Source organism: Daphnia carinata, chromosome 4 (assembly GCF_022539665.2).
Source record: "Daphnia carinata strain CSIRO-1 chromosome 4, CSIRO_AGI_Dcar_HiC_V3, whole genome shotgun sequence".
In the NCBI taxonomy this organism is placed as follows: domain Eukaryota; kingdom Metazoa; phylum Arthropoda; class Branchiopoda; order Diplostraca; family Daphniidae; genus Daphnia; species Daphnia carinata.
In genome coordinates, this window is record NC_081334.1 from 5927853 (window position 1) to 5946422 (window position 18570).

At 37.8% G+C, this 18570-nt stretch overlaps 3 protein-coding genes and 2 long non-coding RNA genes across 8 annotated transcripts in view; 1 reads left to right on the forward strand and 4 right to left on the reverse strand.

The window, feature by feature from the left end:
- The window catches only part of LOC130687277 (GPN-loop GTPase 2-like), a 69111-nt gene extending 53965 nt beyond the window's left edge, over positions 1-15146 (reverse strand). Inside the window, exon 1 of the transcript XR_009420943.1 lies at positions 15134-15146. The gene's annotated coding sequence lies outside the window, so the exon portion shown is untranslated. The remainder of the gene's footprint in view (positions 1-15133) is intronic.
- LOC130687288 (deoxycytidylate deaminase-like) lies at positions 143-957 on the reverse strand. Of its 2 annotated transcripts, XR_009000091.2 has the most exons (4): positions 721-957; positions 553-665; positions 232-492; positions 143-173 (listed from the first exon to the last, which is right to left on the reverse strand). XR_009000091.2 is itself a non-coding variant. In XM_057510443.2 (3 exons), the coding sequence occupies exons 1-3, from the start codon at positions 905-907 to the stop codon at positions 322-324; spliced, it is 471 nt and encodes a 156-aa protein (XP_057366426.2). In that variant the 5' UTR covers positions 908-957; the 3' UTR covers positions 143-321. The 2 variants fall into 2 exon arrangements, 1 of the variants encoding a protein (XP_057366426.2); XM_057510443.2 differs by having other exon boundaries at positions 143-492.
- Positions 4368-5547, reverse strand: LOC130687313 (uncharacterized). The gene is made up of 4 exons (XR_009000110.2): positions 5454-5547; positions 5251-5400; positions 4958-5188; positions 4368-4855 (listed from the first exon to the last, which is right to left on the reverse strand). It is a non-coding gene; the product is annotated as an uncharacterized LOC130687313 (long non-coding RNA).
- LOC130687306 (uncharacterized) lies at positions 11396-14926 on the reverse strand. Of its 3 annotated transcripts, none has more exons than XR_009420784.1 (11): positions 14721-14926; positions 14579-14639; positions 14392-14517; positions 14236-14324; positions 13794-14174; positions 13075-13713; positions 12987-13012; positions 12846-12905; positions 12674-12776; positions 12105-12605; positions 11396-11998 (listed from the first exon to the last, which is right to left on the reverse strand). It is a non-coding gene; the product is annotated as an uncharacterized LOC130687306 (long non-coding RNA). The 3 variants fall into 3 exon arrangements; XR_009420783.1 differs by having other exon boundaries at positions 12105-12310; positions 12388-12605; positions 12987-13713; XR_009420782.1 differs by having other exon boundaries at positions 12987-13713.
- LOC130687302 (uncharacterized) lies at positions 14998-18339 on the forward strand. The gene is made up of 10 exons (XM_057510462.2): positions 14998-15281; positions 15528-15641; positions 15734-15912; positions 15983-16687; positions 16749-16793; positions 16853-17030; positions 17086-17204; positions 17273-17565; positions 17642-17919; positions 18096-18339. The coding sequence occupies exons 2-10, from the start codon at positions 15574-15576 to the stop codon at positions 18145-18147; spliced, it is 1917 nt and encodes a 638-aa protein (XP_057366445.1). The 5' UTR covers positions 14998-15281; positions 15528-15573; the 3' UTR covers positions 18148-18339.
- Positions 18340-18570: the final 231 nt, after the last annotated feature.

Sequence of the window (18570 nt, forward strand, 5' to 3'; positions counted from 1 at the left end):
CTCAGTAATCTCTTAGATGCTAACAGTTGAGTTCTTTCTTCTTTTTTGTTTCATTCTTTTCTCACCCTTCCATGAATTGAGGTGTGAATTGGCGCGTTTATGGCATGAAAGTTGTGCGTGAAGAGATGAATACACAGTGTAGAACCTTTGCGGCACAGTCCGCTATTTATTATCTAAATGAGTCATTGATCACGTCAGATCATAATCCAGAAGTTTAAAAATTACTGCAACCTGTGGATTGTCGAGGGCGTTAGCAGATTACAAATGCCAGGTAAACCGCACTTTTCTTTTCCATCAGCCTTAAAAATGGATTTCGTTGGGCTAAACAGACATGTTCCAATCAATTTCTTCAAAATCAATCACAAGTTTTGAATTCTTTGGCACAAATTGTTGATATTTAACTCCAGCCATGTCAAACATGAGTTTAGAAGCTTTAGTTGATGGCTTGTCTTTGTGCTTGTCAGACATGTACACTACTAATTTAATTCCAGCCTGTATAAAACAAAAACATTAAAGCAAATTCTCTTTCAATCACAGACCTGTAGCTATTACCTGAATAATCAACTTTGCACATTCATTGCATGGGAAGAGTGCCACATAGAGAGAACAGCCTCTCAGATCAGCACTGTTTTTGTTCATTATGGCATTCATTTCAGCATGACAAACTGCAAAGAACAAAAAATTAATTGCCTTTTTATAGGAATTATTTTTATGACTTACCATACATATACTTGGTTTCAATTGGTTTGGAAGAAGTTTTTCCCCAAGGCAGCATATCATCACTACAACCAATTGGCATTCCATTATATCCCACACCAACAATTCTGTTGTTCGAGTCAGTTATGCATGCCCCAACTTGAGTACATGGGTCTTTGCTTCTCATAGCAGAAAGGAAAGCAACAGCCATGAAGTACTCTGGCCACTCCAAGTAATCTTCCCTTTTTTTCTCAAGATCCCTGTAATTATAGTAAGTACAACAATAAAATCCGCCGAAGAAAGGAAGTGGGTTGAATGTTGTTACCTAATTTTTTTTTGTTTGATTTGAGTCTGCGGCTTTAGCTTCCTCATCTTCGATATGCAGCCCATTTAATGTAGCGTTCAACGTTTTCTCATTCGAGGCCTCTAATCCACCAGTATTCATTTCCTGCTAAGGGTATTCTGTAGGTTAGGTGCACTGAAAAAAGTATCGTAAGTAAAGTCTTGAATTTGCACTAGCAGACTGGTATTCAAAACCACCATATTCATAATAATTGCTTAGCTGCCAGACTCATTAATGGTCTGACTGACTGATGAAGTCAACTAGTCAATATGCTTAATTTAAAATAATTTTCTCAAACAGATTTGTATCCTATGTATTATAACAAATTTAAGAAGATTCCTATGGCAATCCGTTTAACCCTCCAAAAAAAATATCGTTTTTTTTTCAGTTTTACTGCTATCGCCATCTGCCGGTCAGATTCCTTCGGTAAAACGAATTGCCGTAATAAAATGCAGATATGGGAAGCATTACTCGTGGCGTTCGTTGCGGAGTTTTAGAGAACCTTCTTATGTTCTGCTCTCAGTGAACCCCTCGTGTTTACCAGTAAATGTTTTTTGGAAGATTTTCTGGATATTTATGGCAATCCGTTTTACCCCCAAAAAAAAAAAAAAAAAATTTCGTCAAACAAAAAAAAAAAAAAAACACACTTTTTTCTTTTTTTCCGACACGTAGCCATCTACCGCTCAGACTCGTTATTACTGGCATGTAGGCAATTTCAGTCCATTGGATGCCATTCGCAGTTAGTTGAGTAGCGTGGATGGAGAATAACGTGTGGCTGGAGAAAAATATGTTAAAATGGATAAGATAATAAAAGATAAGGATGGTAAGTACAAAGATTATTATATTAGTTTTCAATTATTAATTATTGTTTTTTAGCTCTAATTATGAACCTGCAGGCTCAATTATTGTTCGTAATCAGTCCATGCAACGATGGAACTGAACAATTGTGGGACCGTATTTGGGCCAAAAATGGGTGTGGTACGGAAACCCAGAAATAGCACGAGTTCAACATAAAACATGAATTAGGTACTTTTCGGTTTTTTGTCTATCGAAAAAGTATTTTTAATGCTATTATTTTGCATTCACAGAATTTTAGCAGGGGATCAAGTCAAGTCTGGAAGTTTTACAAGATGGAAGAGTCGGTCTACAGTTGAAAAAACACAGAGTGCATTACCATTAAGGTATGAGCTGCTTCTCTTGCTAAAGAACAACTTGTCCTTTACGTTCAGAGTGTTGGTGAAGCTGGATACTTAAATGGCCCTAAAGATGTTTCACTTTGCTGGCATTGCAGTGATGAACATCATACATGCACTCTTTAGGTATGAACGGAATTTTCTTGAAAAAATTTTGAATTTATGACGAAGGATTTCTCCTCCTTTTTGCCAACCATGTCTAATCTACAAAAAAAATTTATCCAATAGGAAATGATTTTCAGCATACTGGGATAACAACTATCAAGAATGCAACATTCTAGGGGGGCTATTTTATCATTCAAGAGCCTTATACAATGATTTTCATCTGCAATTTGTATGGCCTTTCCCAAGCTTCTGCCAGAAGTTGAATCTATGAGTCCTGTAAGTCACATGAGCAACAATTGAGATGCTTAATGGTGTTGTTTTTCTTTTCTCAGTATAGGTTAATAGTAACATTGGATCTGAAAAGATTCTTGGTTGGGGCAAGACACTGAATAAATTGTAATGATTGGATGGATGACATGACATTTCTATACTTCATTCGGATTCCCGGATCGGTATTTTATATTTAAAAAATTGAAGTGCATATCTGGGCTCCCTTCCTTTCCGTAGCCCCGTTTCCCCTTGACTCGTAATAAGCCCGTAGGGGGTCATGCCCCTACTGTACGGTATATATAAAAATAACATATACCGAGGTTTGGAGGGCTCTGGCCGGAAAGGGGACGTGGGGGTCCGCGTAGTCCGATGATGTGTTCACGGAGGGCGACGTGGCTATCCACAAATCCGAACTAAAGGTTAATCGCTCCAGTAAAAATGTTCCAAATCTTCGGCTCTTCTTCCGGCTTCTCTTAGCCAATCACCGGGTAATCTCCCCGGTGGGTCAACAAGGCAGTGTCTCCCCCTGCCTGGGTTGACGGCAACTTTTGAAAGGGCTATTGTGCCTTTTTAAAGTTGCAAAAATAATTGTAATGTGCAGAGAATTGTCAATAAAAATTTTTTTATAAAATATTTTTTGCAAAATTCGTTTCTTTCATTGTCTGTGTTAGCTGTGTTCGCACATTACATATATCAACTTTCTTTTTTTTTTGCTATGCTTTATTTGTTTTTGTCACCTTTGATAGTAACCATTGTTTCCATTGGTTTATCGCTTATCTGTAAGTATTCGATTATTATTTATTACACTATTTGAATTCTTCAATTTAGATTCAAGGAACAACGTGTAATATCTGTATATTTTTTGAAGTAATTTTGTATTTTGTTTTACTCGTATGGGAACCGATCCCTAGACATTCAGCGTGCAACGCCGATGCTCTAACATTGAGCCACGAGATATATCTAAATATTTTTTTATCGCATATCATATGTTATCGTCTAGGATGTTTATGCAGTCTTTCACAACTATATGTTTATCTTTCTTTTGCTTTCATAAGTTTCATAGCTCTGTGGTAGAGGCTTTAGCTGCGATACCTGTTACCCTGGGTTCAAACCTCAGTAGATGTGTAAAAATGAAGTAGAATAAATGTAGAAGAGTATATTGCAGAATTACTTTTCAGTTTTATTCTAAGTGTAAATGCAAGTCCACAAGTGACTAGAAAAAAGCCAACTTGACATCATATGAATCATGGCTCATTGGTAGAGCATCGGCGCGGTATGCCGAACATCCAGGGTTCTATCCCTGGGTAATAATAGAATGCTTACAGATAAACGATAAACCAATGGAAACAATGGTTACCATCAAAGGTGACAAAAACAAATAAAACAAAGCAAAAAAAAAGAAAGTTGATATATGTAATGTGCGAACACAGCTAACACAGACAATGAAAGAAACGAATTTTGCAAAAAATATTTTATAAAAAAATTTTTATTGACAATTCTCTGCACATTACAATTATTTTTGCAACTTTAAAAAGGCACAATAGCCCTTTCAAAAGTTGCCGTCAACCCAGGCAGGGGGAGACACTGCCTTGTTGACCCACCGGGGAGATTACCCGGTGATTGGCTAAGAGAAGCCGGAAGAAGAGCCGAAGATTTGGAACATTTTTACTGGAGCGATTAACCTTTAGTTCGGATTTGTGGATAGCCACGTCGCCCTCCGTGAACACATCATCGGACTACGCGGACCCCCACGTCCCCTTTCCGGCCAGAGCCCTCCAAACCTCGGTATATGTTATTTTTATATATACCGTACAGTAGGGGCATGACCCCCTACGGGCTTATTACGAGTCAAGGGGAAACGGGGCTACGGAAAGGAAGGGAGCCCAGATATGCACTTCAATTTTTTAAATATAAAATACCGATCCGGGAATCCGAATGAAGTATAGAAATGTCATGTCATCCATCCAATCATTACAATTTATTCAGTGTCTTGCCCCAACCAAGAATCTTTTCAGATCCAATGTTACTATTAACCTATACTGAGAAAAGAAAAACAACACCATTAAGCATCTCAATTGTTGCTCATGTGACTTACAGGACTCATAGATTCAACTTCTGGCAGAAGCTTGGGAAAGGCCATACAAATTGCAGATGAAAATCATTGTATAAGGCTCTTGAATGATAAAATAGCCCCCCTAGAATGTTGCATTCTTGATAGTTGTTATCCCAGTATGCTGAAAATCATTTCCTATTGGATAAATTTTTTTTGTAGATTAGACATGGTTGGCAAAAGGGAGGAGAAATCCTTCGTCATAAATTCAAAATTTTTTCAAGAAAATTCCGTTCATACCTAAAGAGTGCATGTATGATGTTCATCGCTGCAATGCCAGCAAAGTGAAACATCTTTAGGGCCATTTAAGTATCCAGCTTCACCAACACTCTGAACGTAAAGGACAAGTTGTTCTTTAGCAAGAGAAGCAGCTCATACCTTAATGGTAATGCACTCTGTGTTTTTTCAACTGTAGACCGACTCTTCCATCTTGTAAAACTTCCAGACTTGACTTGATCCCCTGCTAAAATTCTGTGAATGCAAAATAATAGCATTAAAAATACTTTTTCGATAGACAAAAAACCGAAAAGTACCTAATTCATGTTTTATGTTGAACTCGTGCTATTTCTGGGTTTCCGTACCACACCCATTTTTGGCCCAAATACGGTCCCACAATTGTTCAGTTCCATCGCTGCATGGACTGATTACGAACAATAATTGAGCCTGCAGGTTCATAATTAGAGCTAAAAAACAATAATTAATAATTGAAAACTAATATAATAATCTTTGTACTTACCATCCTTATCTTTTATTATCTTATCCATTTTAACATATTTTTCTCCAGCCACACGTTATTCTCCATCCACGCTACTCAACTAACTGCGAATGGCATCCAATGGACTGAAATTGCCTACATGCCAGTAATAACGAGTCTGAGCGGTAGATGGCTACGTGTCGGAAAAAAAGAAAAAAGTGTGTTTTTTTTTTTTTTGTTTGACGAAATTTTTTTTTTTTTTTTGGGGGTAAAACGGATTGCCATAGATATTGTCTGAAGTGTGTAACAAAAACGGTTTAGTGATAATGTTTAAATTTCCAACTGAAAGTAATTGCATGGGCTCAGCCTTTTAATGCATAGCACAACCCAGTCGTTCTAAAAGTTGGTTTTCTGTTAAGTACATGTCACGCTTTTGAGAATTGGATCACTACAATTTCATTAACACTTGTTGCATTCGAATAGCTTATATGATTATTAAGTTTATTATTTTCTGTAATGCTCATTTCGCTTTATTCGTGATTGTAGATGCTGGCATTTCTCTCTAAATTAGCTACAAACTGCCTGGTGTAGAGATGAATGGACTATGTTCTGTTTCAAATGCATCACAATCCAAATGGCAGAAGGAACTACTGCTGCAGAAGTTTTGGATAGTACCTGTCAATACAGTCTTGTCAAAGGTATGATAGATCTAGCTCTGATTATAAAACCTGTTAGGAGAAAAAGGAAGTATGAATCCTTATTGCATAGTTTATCTTTATTGTCTGTTGTAGGTTGGGATTTTACTTGTCTCTACGAGACAAGCTTAATGCCTTGGTGGAATTCACTACTCGTGGTTTTAATATGGCCCCTTATTTCATTGATCCAAGTTCATTATGCCATTGATGACTTGCTTCATGCCTAAATGGAGGAGTTGGTGGTGTCTAAATGTATACATCAAAACTCAAAATGATTCAACTTGGAAATCTACATTGTAGTTTATTTTAGCTGTTGTTTGTTTGTAGATTCAGCTTTGGGAAGAACAAGGATGATGGTGATTTAGTGCTATTTTGGTGATAGTGGCATCCCAAAGATAGCAAGAAATCTGTGTAAGAAATTGTTTTGTACATGATATTATAGTTTTTGATTTATTGTTTATCACTCATTTCAACAGTCTAATCCTGCACATATTTTTTTTATTCTACATCCTTTGTTATCAAAACGGTCGATGGATAGAAAATGTCAGACTTTCGTTGGCTATGTTTTTCCCAGGACCTATCCACAAGACGCATACGAAACGAAAAACAGCAACCGACAGCTAGCAGATTCGGACTCATATTGTTCGTTTAAGCTCTTGGTTATCCCGCTTTCTTTGTTATCGATGTTATTGTTATTGGTACCAATTTTCTGTGGGTGCTATCACAATTGGCAAGGTATGTCACTATCTTAAATCAGTATTTGCAAGAATGTCTTACTTGTGTTTATTTCGTTTACTTAGACCGCATAATCGTAACAAAACGGGAGAGAGGATATTGATGGGGATGCGGTGTAGGCAAATATTGATATTCGTCCAACGGATGACCGAAGATTTCAAGATTTTTTTATAGTCTGGCATGTTAAGGTACTTTTACAAAAAAAAATTGAAGTGCATGTCTGGGCTCCCTTCTTTTCTGTGGCCCCGTTTCCCCTTGACTTGTAATAAGCCCGTAGGGGGTCATGCCCCTACTGTGATCAGCAGCAAAGGTTGTGGGTGCGCTGTCTGGAAAGGGGACGTGGGGGTCCCCATGGTCCGATGATATCATTGGAGGGCTATGGGGCTACCCAAAAATCCGAATTAACAGTTAATCGCCCACGTAAAAGCTTGTCCGAAACCTTCGCTCTTCTTCCGGCTTCTCTTAGCCACGCACCGGGTAATCTCCCCGGTGAGTCAACTGAGGTAGTGTCTCCCCCTACCTTGGTTGACTACAACTTTGAAATCGGCTGTTTTGCCCTTTCAAAGTTGCACGTCAATAAATTGCGCAGAATGTTGTCAATAAAACTTCTTTTTAAAAACTTTACAAAAACTTGTATTTTTTTACTGTCTTGGTGTTTGCTCTGCACTTGTCTTATCAGACATTGTCCTACCTTGAGACGTTACTATCAGACGTTGTACTAATTTGGACTTGTAGGATTCGAACTTTGATGCGGCGCTCACCGTTTGAAGATGAAGCTTCTCTGTTAAGTATTCTGCGATGTAACACCATCGGAGCCATCAACTGGCAGTTGGTAAACATTTGTATTGGTACAAGCAATGCACTGTAGATCTCTAATTTATATTATTAATTTTCTTGGTATTTTGGAAGACTCATCGAGGTTTGATCCCTATACATTCGGCGTGCGATGCCGGTGCTCCACGGTTGAGCTGTGAGTCATGTTTATTTTTTCATTGTGTCTGTACGACAAGGTTGTTGAACTTAGAAGGAAATTGAAGACCGCGCAACAGGTATTTATATAAAAATAAGTAACTGATAATCGTAGTGGTAATGGCTAGTTGGTAGAGCTTCCGTTTGCGGTGCCGAAGGTTGTGAGTTCAAGCCTCATATGGAGAGTTATATACAAACGATTGCAAAATTTTTCAAATGAAATAGATTTCCTTAATTAAACAAGAAAACGAATCATTATCAAATATATGACTCATGGCTCAACGGTTGAGCATCGGCGCGGAGTGCCGAAGATCTGGTGTTCGATCCCCAAAAGAGTCATGTTACATTCTGTTGTGATAACAATTACAATCGTGAAACTTCCGGACATATGAAATTTGAAATGAATAAAATTAATAATACTTAAGCACAGGTGGCAATAACCAACATCGCAAGGATGTTACTTGAGAAAATGAAACAACACAATTCAGATGAGGAGCACATACAATAGTATCTGGTTATATAAAAGTCAATTTATCAATTTGAAAAAAAACCAGTGATGTATATATTCAACCTTTTTGAGAGCAACCCTCTACATACAATGCAGTTACATATTTACAATCATGGGATTTGAACCCAAGGTATACAGCTAACATACCAATGCTCTACCACTGAGCTACAATAACTGAAATTTAAAGATCCATATCTTCAACACATTAAGGTAGCTAAGGCGACGAGTCAATAGAAAACCAAATCCCAATGGGGGGATATAGGGGGGCAGATGCCAGTTTGACAATGCGTCCGCTTCACGACTCCAAGGTCCGTGGTTCGATTCCAAGTCAGGTTTCCGATTCCACAGGCTTCCTACCTTCCCAGGTGTCACGATTCCACGGGGCCAGTCGAGTTGGGAAACTTCGTGCGAAGCACGTGAACGAATATTTTACCAAAAGTTAATCTCGTAACCAATAACAAATTTAAATAAAGAAGTTAACTTCCTTTTTATAGAGTATCTTGAAACTAACATATATGTTTCTCTTTATTGGGTATGGAGAAACTTGTATATTGATACTACTACTAATACTATACAACGGATTTTAACCGTAGCCATAAAGTTCTTTTTAGATAGGTAATAGTCATTTATTCCAACATTTGGCAAACGTTTGCTTAGTGCTTGAAACACTTGATATACTTTGTTTATGAATTGATTTAACTGAAACTATCATTTTTCTTCATTTGACTCTTTCGGGAGTTGAACCCTAAACCTTTGGCATACAATACCGATGCTCAACCACTGAGCCATGAGTCTTGACAACACTCCAACCATTTTCCCATGTATTTTAAAGATAACCTATTAGCATAAGTAATAATACTACAGTGCGCCCCAACGCAACTCAATATTTCCGTCTTAAAATGCATGCTATAAATGAAATGGATTTCTGTCCAAGTGAAATATTATCATTTGAAGTAACATACATATTTCATCGCTCTATTGCTTTGACTCTAATGGGGAACGATCCTTAATAATCTAGCATGCGATGCCAATGCTCAACCATAGAGCCACGAGTCTTATAAAATCGTTTACTATTTTTCCATGTCTTTTGAGGGAAACCTATTTGCATTTGTAATCATATTCTAACGCATCCAATTCACAATATATTGATTCATTATGTCCACATACACATCCGACTACATAGAACATTTCTCTGATTTTATTCGAACTCTAGACTTTCGACTTCAGTATGCAGACTCTCTACCGCAGAACTATTGGTTTTGCATGATTTCAGACTTATTAACAGATAGTTTCACAAGCTTCAAAACATAGCGTAGACAACTTCGTCATGATCTGTGATTTATCATACAATATCTTTGTTCTAAAGCACCGACAGCCAAAATCAAAGGTCATGGTTTCATATACTAACTGAGATGGAAAGTAAAGGTTTTAGTTTTAGTGTTAGCGATAAATGCATGCTCTAAGTGACTTTCTATGTTCAGTCAAGAATAGCACAAATACATATCTTGCAAATTGTTTGCATACAGTTGCTAATAACTAAAAAGGTATCCTACCCGGACGTTGGTTCTCACGAATCTCAAATATGGGTTCTTTTACTCACATTCCCTAGAAATAATTCTTTCTAAAGAACACAGATGACAGATACTTATGGAGTGTTACAGTACTATTTTTACCTGTCATGCATTCTTCTTTTAGAAAGCTTTCAGGATCAATAACGGCTGCACAACTTCTGAATTACAATTGGTAAATGGGTTGGATTTCATATTTGTTGAAAACCTCAATAGTGAAATCAATCCTCTAGATCCCAGATGTATTAATCAGCTAAAAAATATACAAATTTTTTAGTGTCATGCTATAAAATATTGTGATATAAATAAGTTTCTCGTCTAAACTTATATAATACATAAGATAGTAGAAAGCTTGGGTAACACTTACGTTCTCCTGATAGTCAGTTTCACAATACGGTTCTTTCACCATCAAAAGTTTGCTATATATATCTTTAGTTTTGTTTGTTTGTTTGTTTTTTTTTCCTGAAATTTCTAACGCAAAAACAAGCTCACTGTTTACCGGGGTACACGACAGGTTAGCTGAGAGTAGAACATAAGAGGTTCTCTAAAAGTCCGCAACGAACGCCACGAGTAGTGCTGCCCATATCTGCATTTTATTATGGCAAAATTTTAAGCCCGACCAAATAAGCCCGGGCTTAATTCGTCGGGCTTAAAATTTTTTTCTTTAAAAACTGATACTCATCGGAATTGATTGAATATCTCCGGATATACTCAAAATTCAATGCTGATTCCGGTAAAATTGCTACTTTTTTCCTTAAGTTAACCGTTTTTGAAATAAATCGAATATTTGACGCAATGCTAGCGCGCCAGTAGGCTACAGCGCTAGCGAGATTCAGCCGAAACAAATTTTAAGCCCGACTAAGTCGCGCATATTTAGTCGGGCTATTTAGCCGGTATTTTACCGGGTAGATTTTTTTTACTAGAAAAGAAGGCCGATATTATTTTTTTTTTGGGTAAAACGGTTTGCCATATTTTTATTTTTCTCTTCTTTTTTTTTACACTTATACAAAAAACTATGGTCCCAATGAAAAAAGAAACTTGATATTCGTAATTTTCATTGAATCGACACCCTTTATTTGTAATTATATCTAGAATTTTGCCAAAAATGAAAAGTGGGAAGACTATACCTACCTACCTAACCTATATAAAATTTCTACCTACCTATATAAAATTCTCCTGATCAGATTCACAAGTACTTGAGGTTTAACCGTTACATGTTTGTTTTTAAATCTTAATTTTTGTTTCTGAAATTTCTGATGCAAAAATGAGCTCACTGTTTACTGATAGGTAGGAGAGGTCAGCTGAGAGCAAGACATTAGACGGTTCGCCAAAAGTCCGCAACGAACGCCACGAGCAATGTGGCCAATATCTGCATTTTATTTTTATTTTATTTTTAAACTTATATAAAAACCTATGGATTAAAACAAAATTATCGTAAGTTAAGATGTATTTTTTTATTTTAAAATTATCGGGTCAAGCTGTATTGCCATTCACTACACAACACGCTTTTTCACCCTCATCGACAATGCTTAGTAACTAACGGACGAGTCGGAACAATAGCTGTCGAAGCAAAATTCAGCTGCATGCATTGAGTCGTATGTTGATGAATTGTGATATTGTTCTGCAACATCTGGCACCCCAGTAATGTTAAGTTCAGTATTATCACTAACGACTTGCGCTGGTACGAGAAAGTTTGCATCAGGGATGTTTCGGCCATGTCCTAGGGTCTCATAAAAAGGCAGCACATCATCCACAGCGTCATTGAACTCAGGCTGCGCAATATTATGCATGGTGGCGTCGGGATTTGATAGTGGGTTCAGCTGGTTAGATGTCATCGAATTTTCATTTATAGAAGCGTAATGTGAATGCCAATAAAACCAGACATGTTCATCTGTTTTGACATTATTCGTTTCAGCATTCTTACCGACTCCCACATTCCTGGATGATTCTTGACATTCTTCTTTGGATATAGCTGCTTGAAGTTTAGATTTTGGTTTCCCCTGCCATAATTTGCGCCACAATCTTTTATACCACTGCATGGATTTTGATTTCACACTGAGTTCCGGATTTTTAAAAGCCATTGCAATGTCCGTGACTTTTCGGGATTCAATTCTACAACAAACCGGAAGCTTTTAAGGCCAGTCTAGTGAGTTGAGAGAAAATCTATCTAAACAAGCAAAGAACTTTTAATTCTCAGTTGTGATTAGGAAGCACTTACCAAAATCCCCTTTTGTTCATGGTATAACGAAGTTTTTCACTTATAGTTCACACATTCTTTCTTTAGTGAGCGATCGAGGAACAACGCAAATGTACACCAAATCTCAACAACAGTGAAGTTCCATTGAATATGGCCTCATATGGTAATGTGCAGTGTCCTGTTTCGTATACTATAATGTATGGGAAGGTGTCAGGTGACTGGGAGTTCTGGAAATAAACGGCCAATTTGTTCGAGAGCAAAAAAACAGAACTTCACGTGTCTTCAACTAATTATGGGTACTAACCGTTAAATGATCGCGACGTACAATGCTGATAAACAAAAGCAGCCTATTTGCTTTGCTTTTGCCTCTTTCCAACACTTTAAGACATTCAAGAGGAACACATCGGAAGTGAAATTAACTTCGTTACACCGATGTGAAAATCCAGACAAACCATTTCTGTTTGCCGAGACGAATCGTTCCTTTACTATTGAATTTAGGACCGATGCGAGCAAAATGGGCGTCTAATAAACAAATGAACGATATTATGAGTACAACAACAAACGAAATTCAGTTGCAATTGAACGAGTACCTTAACTTAATGTTACTGCTGCTTGGAAGCTTCTCAGTAGTTCACCGACCACGGTGACGAAATAAAGCCGAGTTTCATGTTCTTCTATGGATCTGCTATAAAACTGATTTAACAGAAAATTTTATAGAATGATCGCACTTTTCCTTTTTTTTCTTTATTTTTAGTTCAATACTATTCTGTCCAGTCTAGGGAGCAAATGAATTACAACGCCCGAATGGATCCAGACTGGAATCTGAGTAATCGAAAAAAAACGTAATACCTTATACTATTCCTTCACCTTAAACCAATTTGGATTATTCAAAAACTAACTTACCAAGCGATCTTCTCCAATCGGGAACACTAAAATGCAAGATGTACGTTACCGTAAAGAACGATCTTCAGCCAAACATCCATGGTCTTACCAGAGCAGGTGTGGGAGCGACGGTGCGGAAGTATCCCTTCTTATAGTTAGGGAACAATTGCAGAAAATCCATTTGTGGATCGCCTAGTTGGGTGACAGAAATGCGAAGTTAAGCAGGTAGACACTCACTGGGTGTCAAAGATTGTAAACAGAGAAAAAAAAACAAAGTAGCTAATATGCTCACGGGATTAATAAAAAGCTAAAAAACTAATAATAACATGCAAATACCTTACTGTTCATAAACAACCAATGTTGGTGATTTATAACATCTTCAAAAAAAAGTAGCAGTTCTTTTGATATAAATGTCCTCCTTCGATATTATCTAAGTAAACTATTATAGCAATTTTTTTATAACACAAAAAGAATTTATAAGCAGCCTGTACGATTAGATTAAACCAGTGAAGAGGCAAAACCAAATGTTAATACTCAGCTGTGATGGTGTGTGATCGGTGTATCCAAATATTATGAAAGGTACCCAGCATGTGAAAATTTTTAAAATCCACGTTCGATGGCCTGAACCGCCATAAAAGCATTAAAAGCGGCAGACCTACATTCAGAGCCAGAGGATATTTTATTCTCTGTAAAGGAATCGCCTAAGGTTATTCTTCTAGTCGAGGTCACTGCAAAAAGGTCGGGTCAACTAAGATAAAAGCGGAAGTTTCAGAGCTTACGTCACAATAAAAACTTTTCAACGGCAATTGGTTTGCAGCTTTATCTTACCCTTTCCCTAAACATTTTGTAAGGAAAGGTAGGATTCGGAACCTGGCTACGCGTATATAAGATGGCAGGCAACACATCTATTCACTGTCATTCAAGTATCTTCCTTTCAAAGAGTACTTCGTCATATGGCCACAGCAGGAAGCAACGTACTTTAAGGTAAGTAGATTTTGGCTTGATTTTTCTTTACTTCATTTGCAATTTTTACTAGTAAATAAAGAAGTTTAAGGGTAAAAGCTAAACACCTTTATGTACACAAATGCACATGTATAACTTTGTCATTTTATAATACTGAAATAATGTGTGATGTCTTACCATATTACTAGTGTGCTTGGTGCAGCAGTGCAAGTAGTTTGTTGCATCAGTGTACAGTCGTACTGGCATCTAAATAAACATGATCAAAGTTGCTATTTTGCAATTTGAAATTTTTTGAAATTTTTGTAACTTATTGGTGTTTGTCCAACGAAGTTTGAAAAGCTTATTGTTTACATTCATATGACTGCTCCTCTTCTATCTACAATATTGTTCGCTTTCCTATTGACATAGTTTTCCTTTAGCCAATTCTCAAACAAAAAATGAGACAAATCATGCAGACATTTACCTTTAGCTCTCGCTTGTAAAAAGCACTGGAGCCAATCAGCATAGTTGATCCTGTTCATTTTCTCAGACAATGGGGCAGGTTATTTCATATGGCTTTCAACAAACAGTGGTTTTTCCACGTTCAGCTCTTTAGTAAAAGGAAAGAAGTATTAATGCAGGGTAGTCATGATTTAAAAAGTTGTACTTACACATTTTCCTTTTGCATCATTCTTCAGGTTTTCTTCGTTTTCTGGTTAATATAGGTTAAATCTACATTACATACAAATAAATAGTGACAGTTTGGTTAACTGTCGCGGCACTTATTCCAGTTCATACATGTGCTTAACAAACCGACAACTAAGCAGAAGATTGCAGGTAGCTTGTCCTTTAGTACTGGTACATGACCTGTACCCATCACATGGAAATTTGTTTTAAAGAAACGAAGACGGAAGAAACAGTGTAGTTAATTCAAAGTTAACCAAATAGTAAGAAAAGAGCAACGAGGATGGTAGATATATATAACGGCTTGCCATATCGAGCAGTTTAGTTTCACTTGCAACAAGTTTTTTTTAAGCTTTATCCAGAGACTTCTTGTAGTTTACTTTTAGGTACGCTAGATGGCTCGAGCATCTGCGGAATCGGTCGCGCTTAACGTCAACATTGTCAATCATGGTCGTTTCTGCCTTATAAAAAAAATAGTAGATCTTCTTCCCACATTAGTAGAAGTTCGCATGTTATCCAACTTTTAAGTATTCTCTGTGAACATGAACCTACTGTGTGAATAGCTTTTTGTGTTTTGGCTCAAGAGGAACTGTCATTCAATGTGTATCAACTCGCGGGATTTTAAGTCATTTAAGTGCCATTTGGTGCATCCGGTGCACTACAATTTTCAGAACCATTAAAAATACGAAGGTATTATATTTTTACATATAAATATTTTTTATAGTATTAGAGACTATTGAGTATGCTTGGCCCTTATTTGCACGATAAGGTTTATTATGGCTAAAACAAATGTCAAATATATTTTCACTATGCAACCAAGTGTGCATACGTAATCAGATGACAGTTGTTTGGCCACAAGTGTTTGTTATCAGTAGGATATGTTTTACTGAATATGATTATCATAAAATATCTCTTAAAGTCTGGAACTTCTTTCAGTTCTAGGAAGTTAACTACAAATACATCAAACAGTAGATTTTGCGAAATGCTCCAGTTAGAGTATTTCTCCCTAATTCCCATCGATGAATTGGAAAACACAGATGAGAACACTTGGTAAATACAAAAAAATATTATTCATAAAAATGTCACCAGTTGTTTTATAGTATTTTATTTATTATTGTTGAAACCCATGTTGATGTTTCAAGGTTGTATGTGTTGGAAATCCGTCCACTAAAATTGGCTTATAGTCCAACGCCCAGCAATGTCACACAGCCTGGTCTGAATTCAACAATCAATCTGAAAGACAATTCAGAGTGGCTAGATAATCTGAGTCCAGGAGATATCCTTCTGCAGGATGTTATAGTTACAGACACAATATCAGAAAGTAAGAGAAACATTTTTTGTTTTTGCAAATTAACTTTTAACTTTACTTATTTATTTCGCTTTTCGTCTAGACGATCAAACAAAAATCATTGATACTCGAACATTTACACGACCCCGCAAAAACCGATTTTCACCGTCTTTGCTAAAGCCAATTTCCCAGCAGGATGAGAATTCTCAGTTAAATAGCACATATAATTACAAGACGGGGGATGCTGTCAACAGGGCCGATGTATTGAACGCTACAGTCGTCATCGATGAACCAACGAACAACTTTGGTGCTGCAACACAAGGCGAATTAAACGCCACCTTTCCTGTCGAACTGAATGCACCTGCAGAGGAGGAATTGAGTCCTTGCAACAACAACGTTTACAACTTGAATAGTACCTTTCCAACGCAACCACCATCTGACCGCAGTTACTCAATCGCGCCTGCCAAAGCGGTCCTAAATGCCACTTATGTAGAAGAGGTACCTGTTCAAGACCCCATAACATCAGAGTCACGAAACTATTGCCTAGACGAACTTGATGAGCTTAATGAACTCGAAGAGGAAGACCGGTGTGATTTTAACGAAGAAGGCTTCCGCAAACCTCTGATGCCTGGTGCTGTGCCAAAAAAACCTTTAATTCGAACTTCAACATGGAATCACGAAGTGCCCTCGCCCAAGAAAGAAATCACACCTCCGTCATCTAAAATCACCCCTCCCTCTTCCAAGATTACCCCTCCTGCTACCAATGGGCTTAAAGATATCGAAAAAATGGCCAAGCTACAGGAAGACAGTAATTTGAGCACTAGCAATCACGTCTTAATTCAGCATTTAATTACATTTATCTTCTATAGTTTTGGCTCAAACGTCTACACCGATGGGTCAACGCCGTTTTAGTGGTAAAACAATCGGTTCACATTCCATTGATGTTCAAGGTTTATTCCTTTGTTTTCATTAGCATTTCCGCGACCAGCTGAGGTGGATCATCATTTAGGGTCACCCATTGTCAGCTTGGCAGAGGGCATTGCCAATTTCGGCCCACCCCATCCACTGAGGGAGTCTATTATCGAGAATGCCAATTTAGAGTTGACATTGGACAATTCCAATAATCGAACACGAGGTGATTACTTTGCTCCGTTTAAATATATAACTGCTCTTGGCTTTATTTAATTTTTGCCTGGTGAATTCTAGAGATCAAGGGCATCTAACTTTCGACAAATCTCAAAATTCGGTGGAGAACCAATCCGAATCGCCCACCAGTCCGGCAAGCAGTCCGTACAGCTCGCAGTCACTGGATAGCGAAACGGGTGGTAAATTCAATTCATTTTAACGTTCAAGTTGACAACAGTTCACTAGCTTTCTAATATATTTTTCTTAGGTACGACGTCGGCGCGAGAAATGATTCGACGAAGTATGCCCAACTTGAACAATCAATCCCGAATGCGCTTGCCTCAACCCTCGTCTGGGAATCTGAACCGGCAGCACGGAAGCGATTCCGGATTAAGGCCTCCTTCAATGAATAATGTGGTCCGACCGCCTATGCAGAACGGTTCGGCTCTCGGTCTGGTGAGACCACAATTTAAAGTGCCTCAACCACCGCTACCCGTCGAAACGACTTTGAATGCCACCAGAGGGACAGCGCCAACTCAACCGGTTAGGTCCAGCCAATTGGTAAAAGAGACACATGAAACAAGATATAAAAGAAGTTTAATGACCTTTTTTTTAATATAATAAAACAACGATGAAGCAGCAACCAAGACTGTCGGGATTAGCCCCTCCGGCGCGCGGCAGTCTTCTCCCCAATGCGGCATCAAAGTTGAAACCCCTTCAATTAGTGGCTCCGCGGGCGAGTGCTGCTGCTGCTTTGCCGGTCAAAGCTGCTGTCATCCCAGCGGCGAAGGCGTCTAACGACGAGCTTAACTCTACGGTCATCATGGAGAAACCGTCGGTGCTGGCCGCCGCCCCTGTCCATTCAGGCATTCCGCGCCCTTCCATGTCGAAAATTCCTATGCCGCGAACGATGAAGTAAGTCCTTTTTTTTTAATTTTCAAGCTTTTCTTTATTTTAAGACCACGCCCTTGATAGTCTTTCGGAAGTGACAACCTTTGCACTTTTTTTTTCTCCCACATTAACTTCTATCGAAAAAGAAAAAAGAATCAATCGATAAAAGTTGACCTTTGCATGTTATGTTCCATGTTTAGGTCTTCCATTCCGATGCCGGCTTCTAACCGGCCACGCGCGCCACCTCAGTGACATCCCACCTAACCCACCATTATTTTTCAAAACTATTTGGTTTTCTCTTTCACTTAAAAGAGACATGCACTCATATTAGATTCTAAAATGAAGTTTATATGTCTTGAGACTGAGGATTCGTATCATTCAACATGTTGGGTGTGTGTAAGTGTGTTGCGAAACACGCGCCGTGCTAGAACAGATAAGGTAAAAACGAGTGTGCCTTAACATCTTCAATTGATAGAACCCTCTCTCTTCTAGTAATATGTTTTTCAACTCCAGCTTACTCTTGTTTTTAAAAAATAATGCTTCTGTTCATAATTTCGTTTATATTCCATAAGTATTTCTTGTCTTTCTCTCTTTTCCTGTGGTGAGAACAAAAAGAAAAAGATCCATTTCGTTTTTTTTTTTTAAATGGAAAAAGAACCCGGCAAAAGTTAAAAT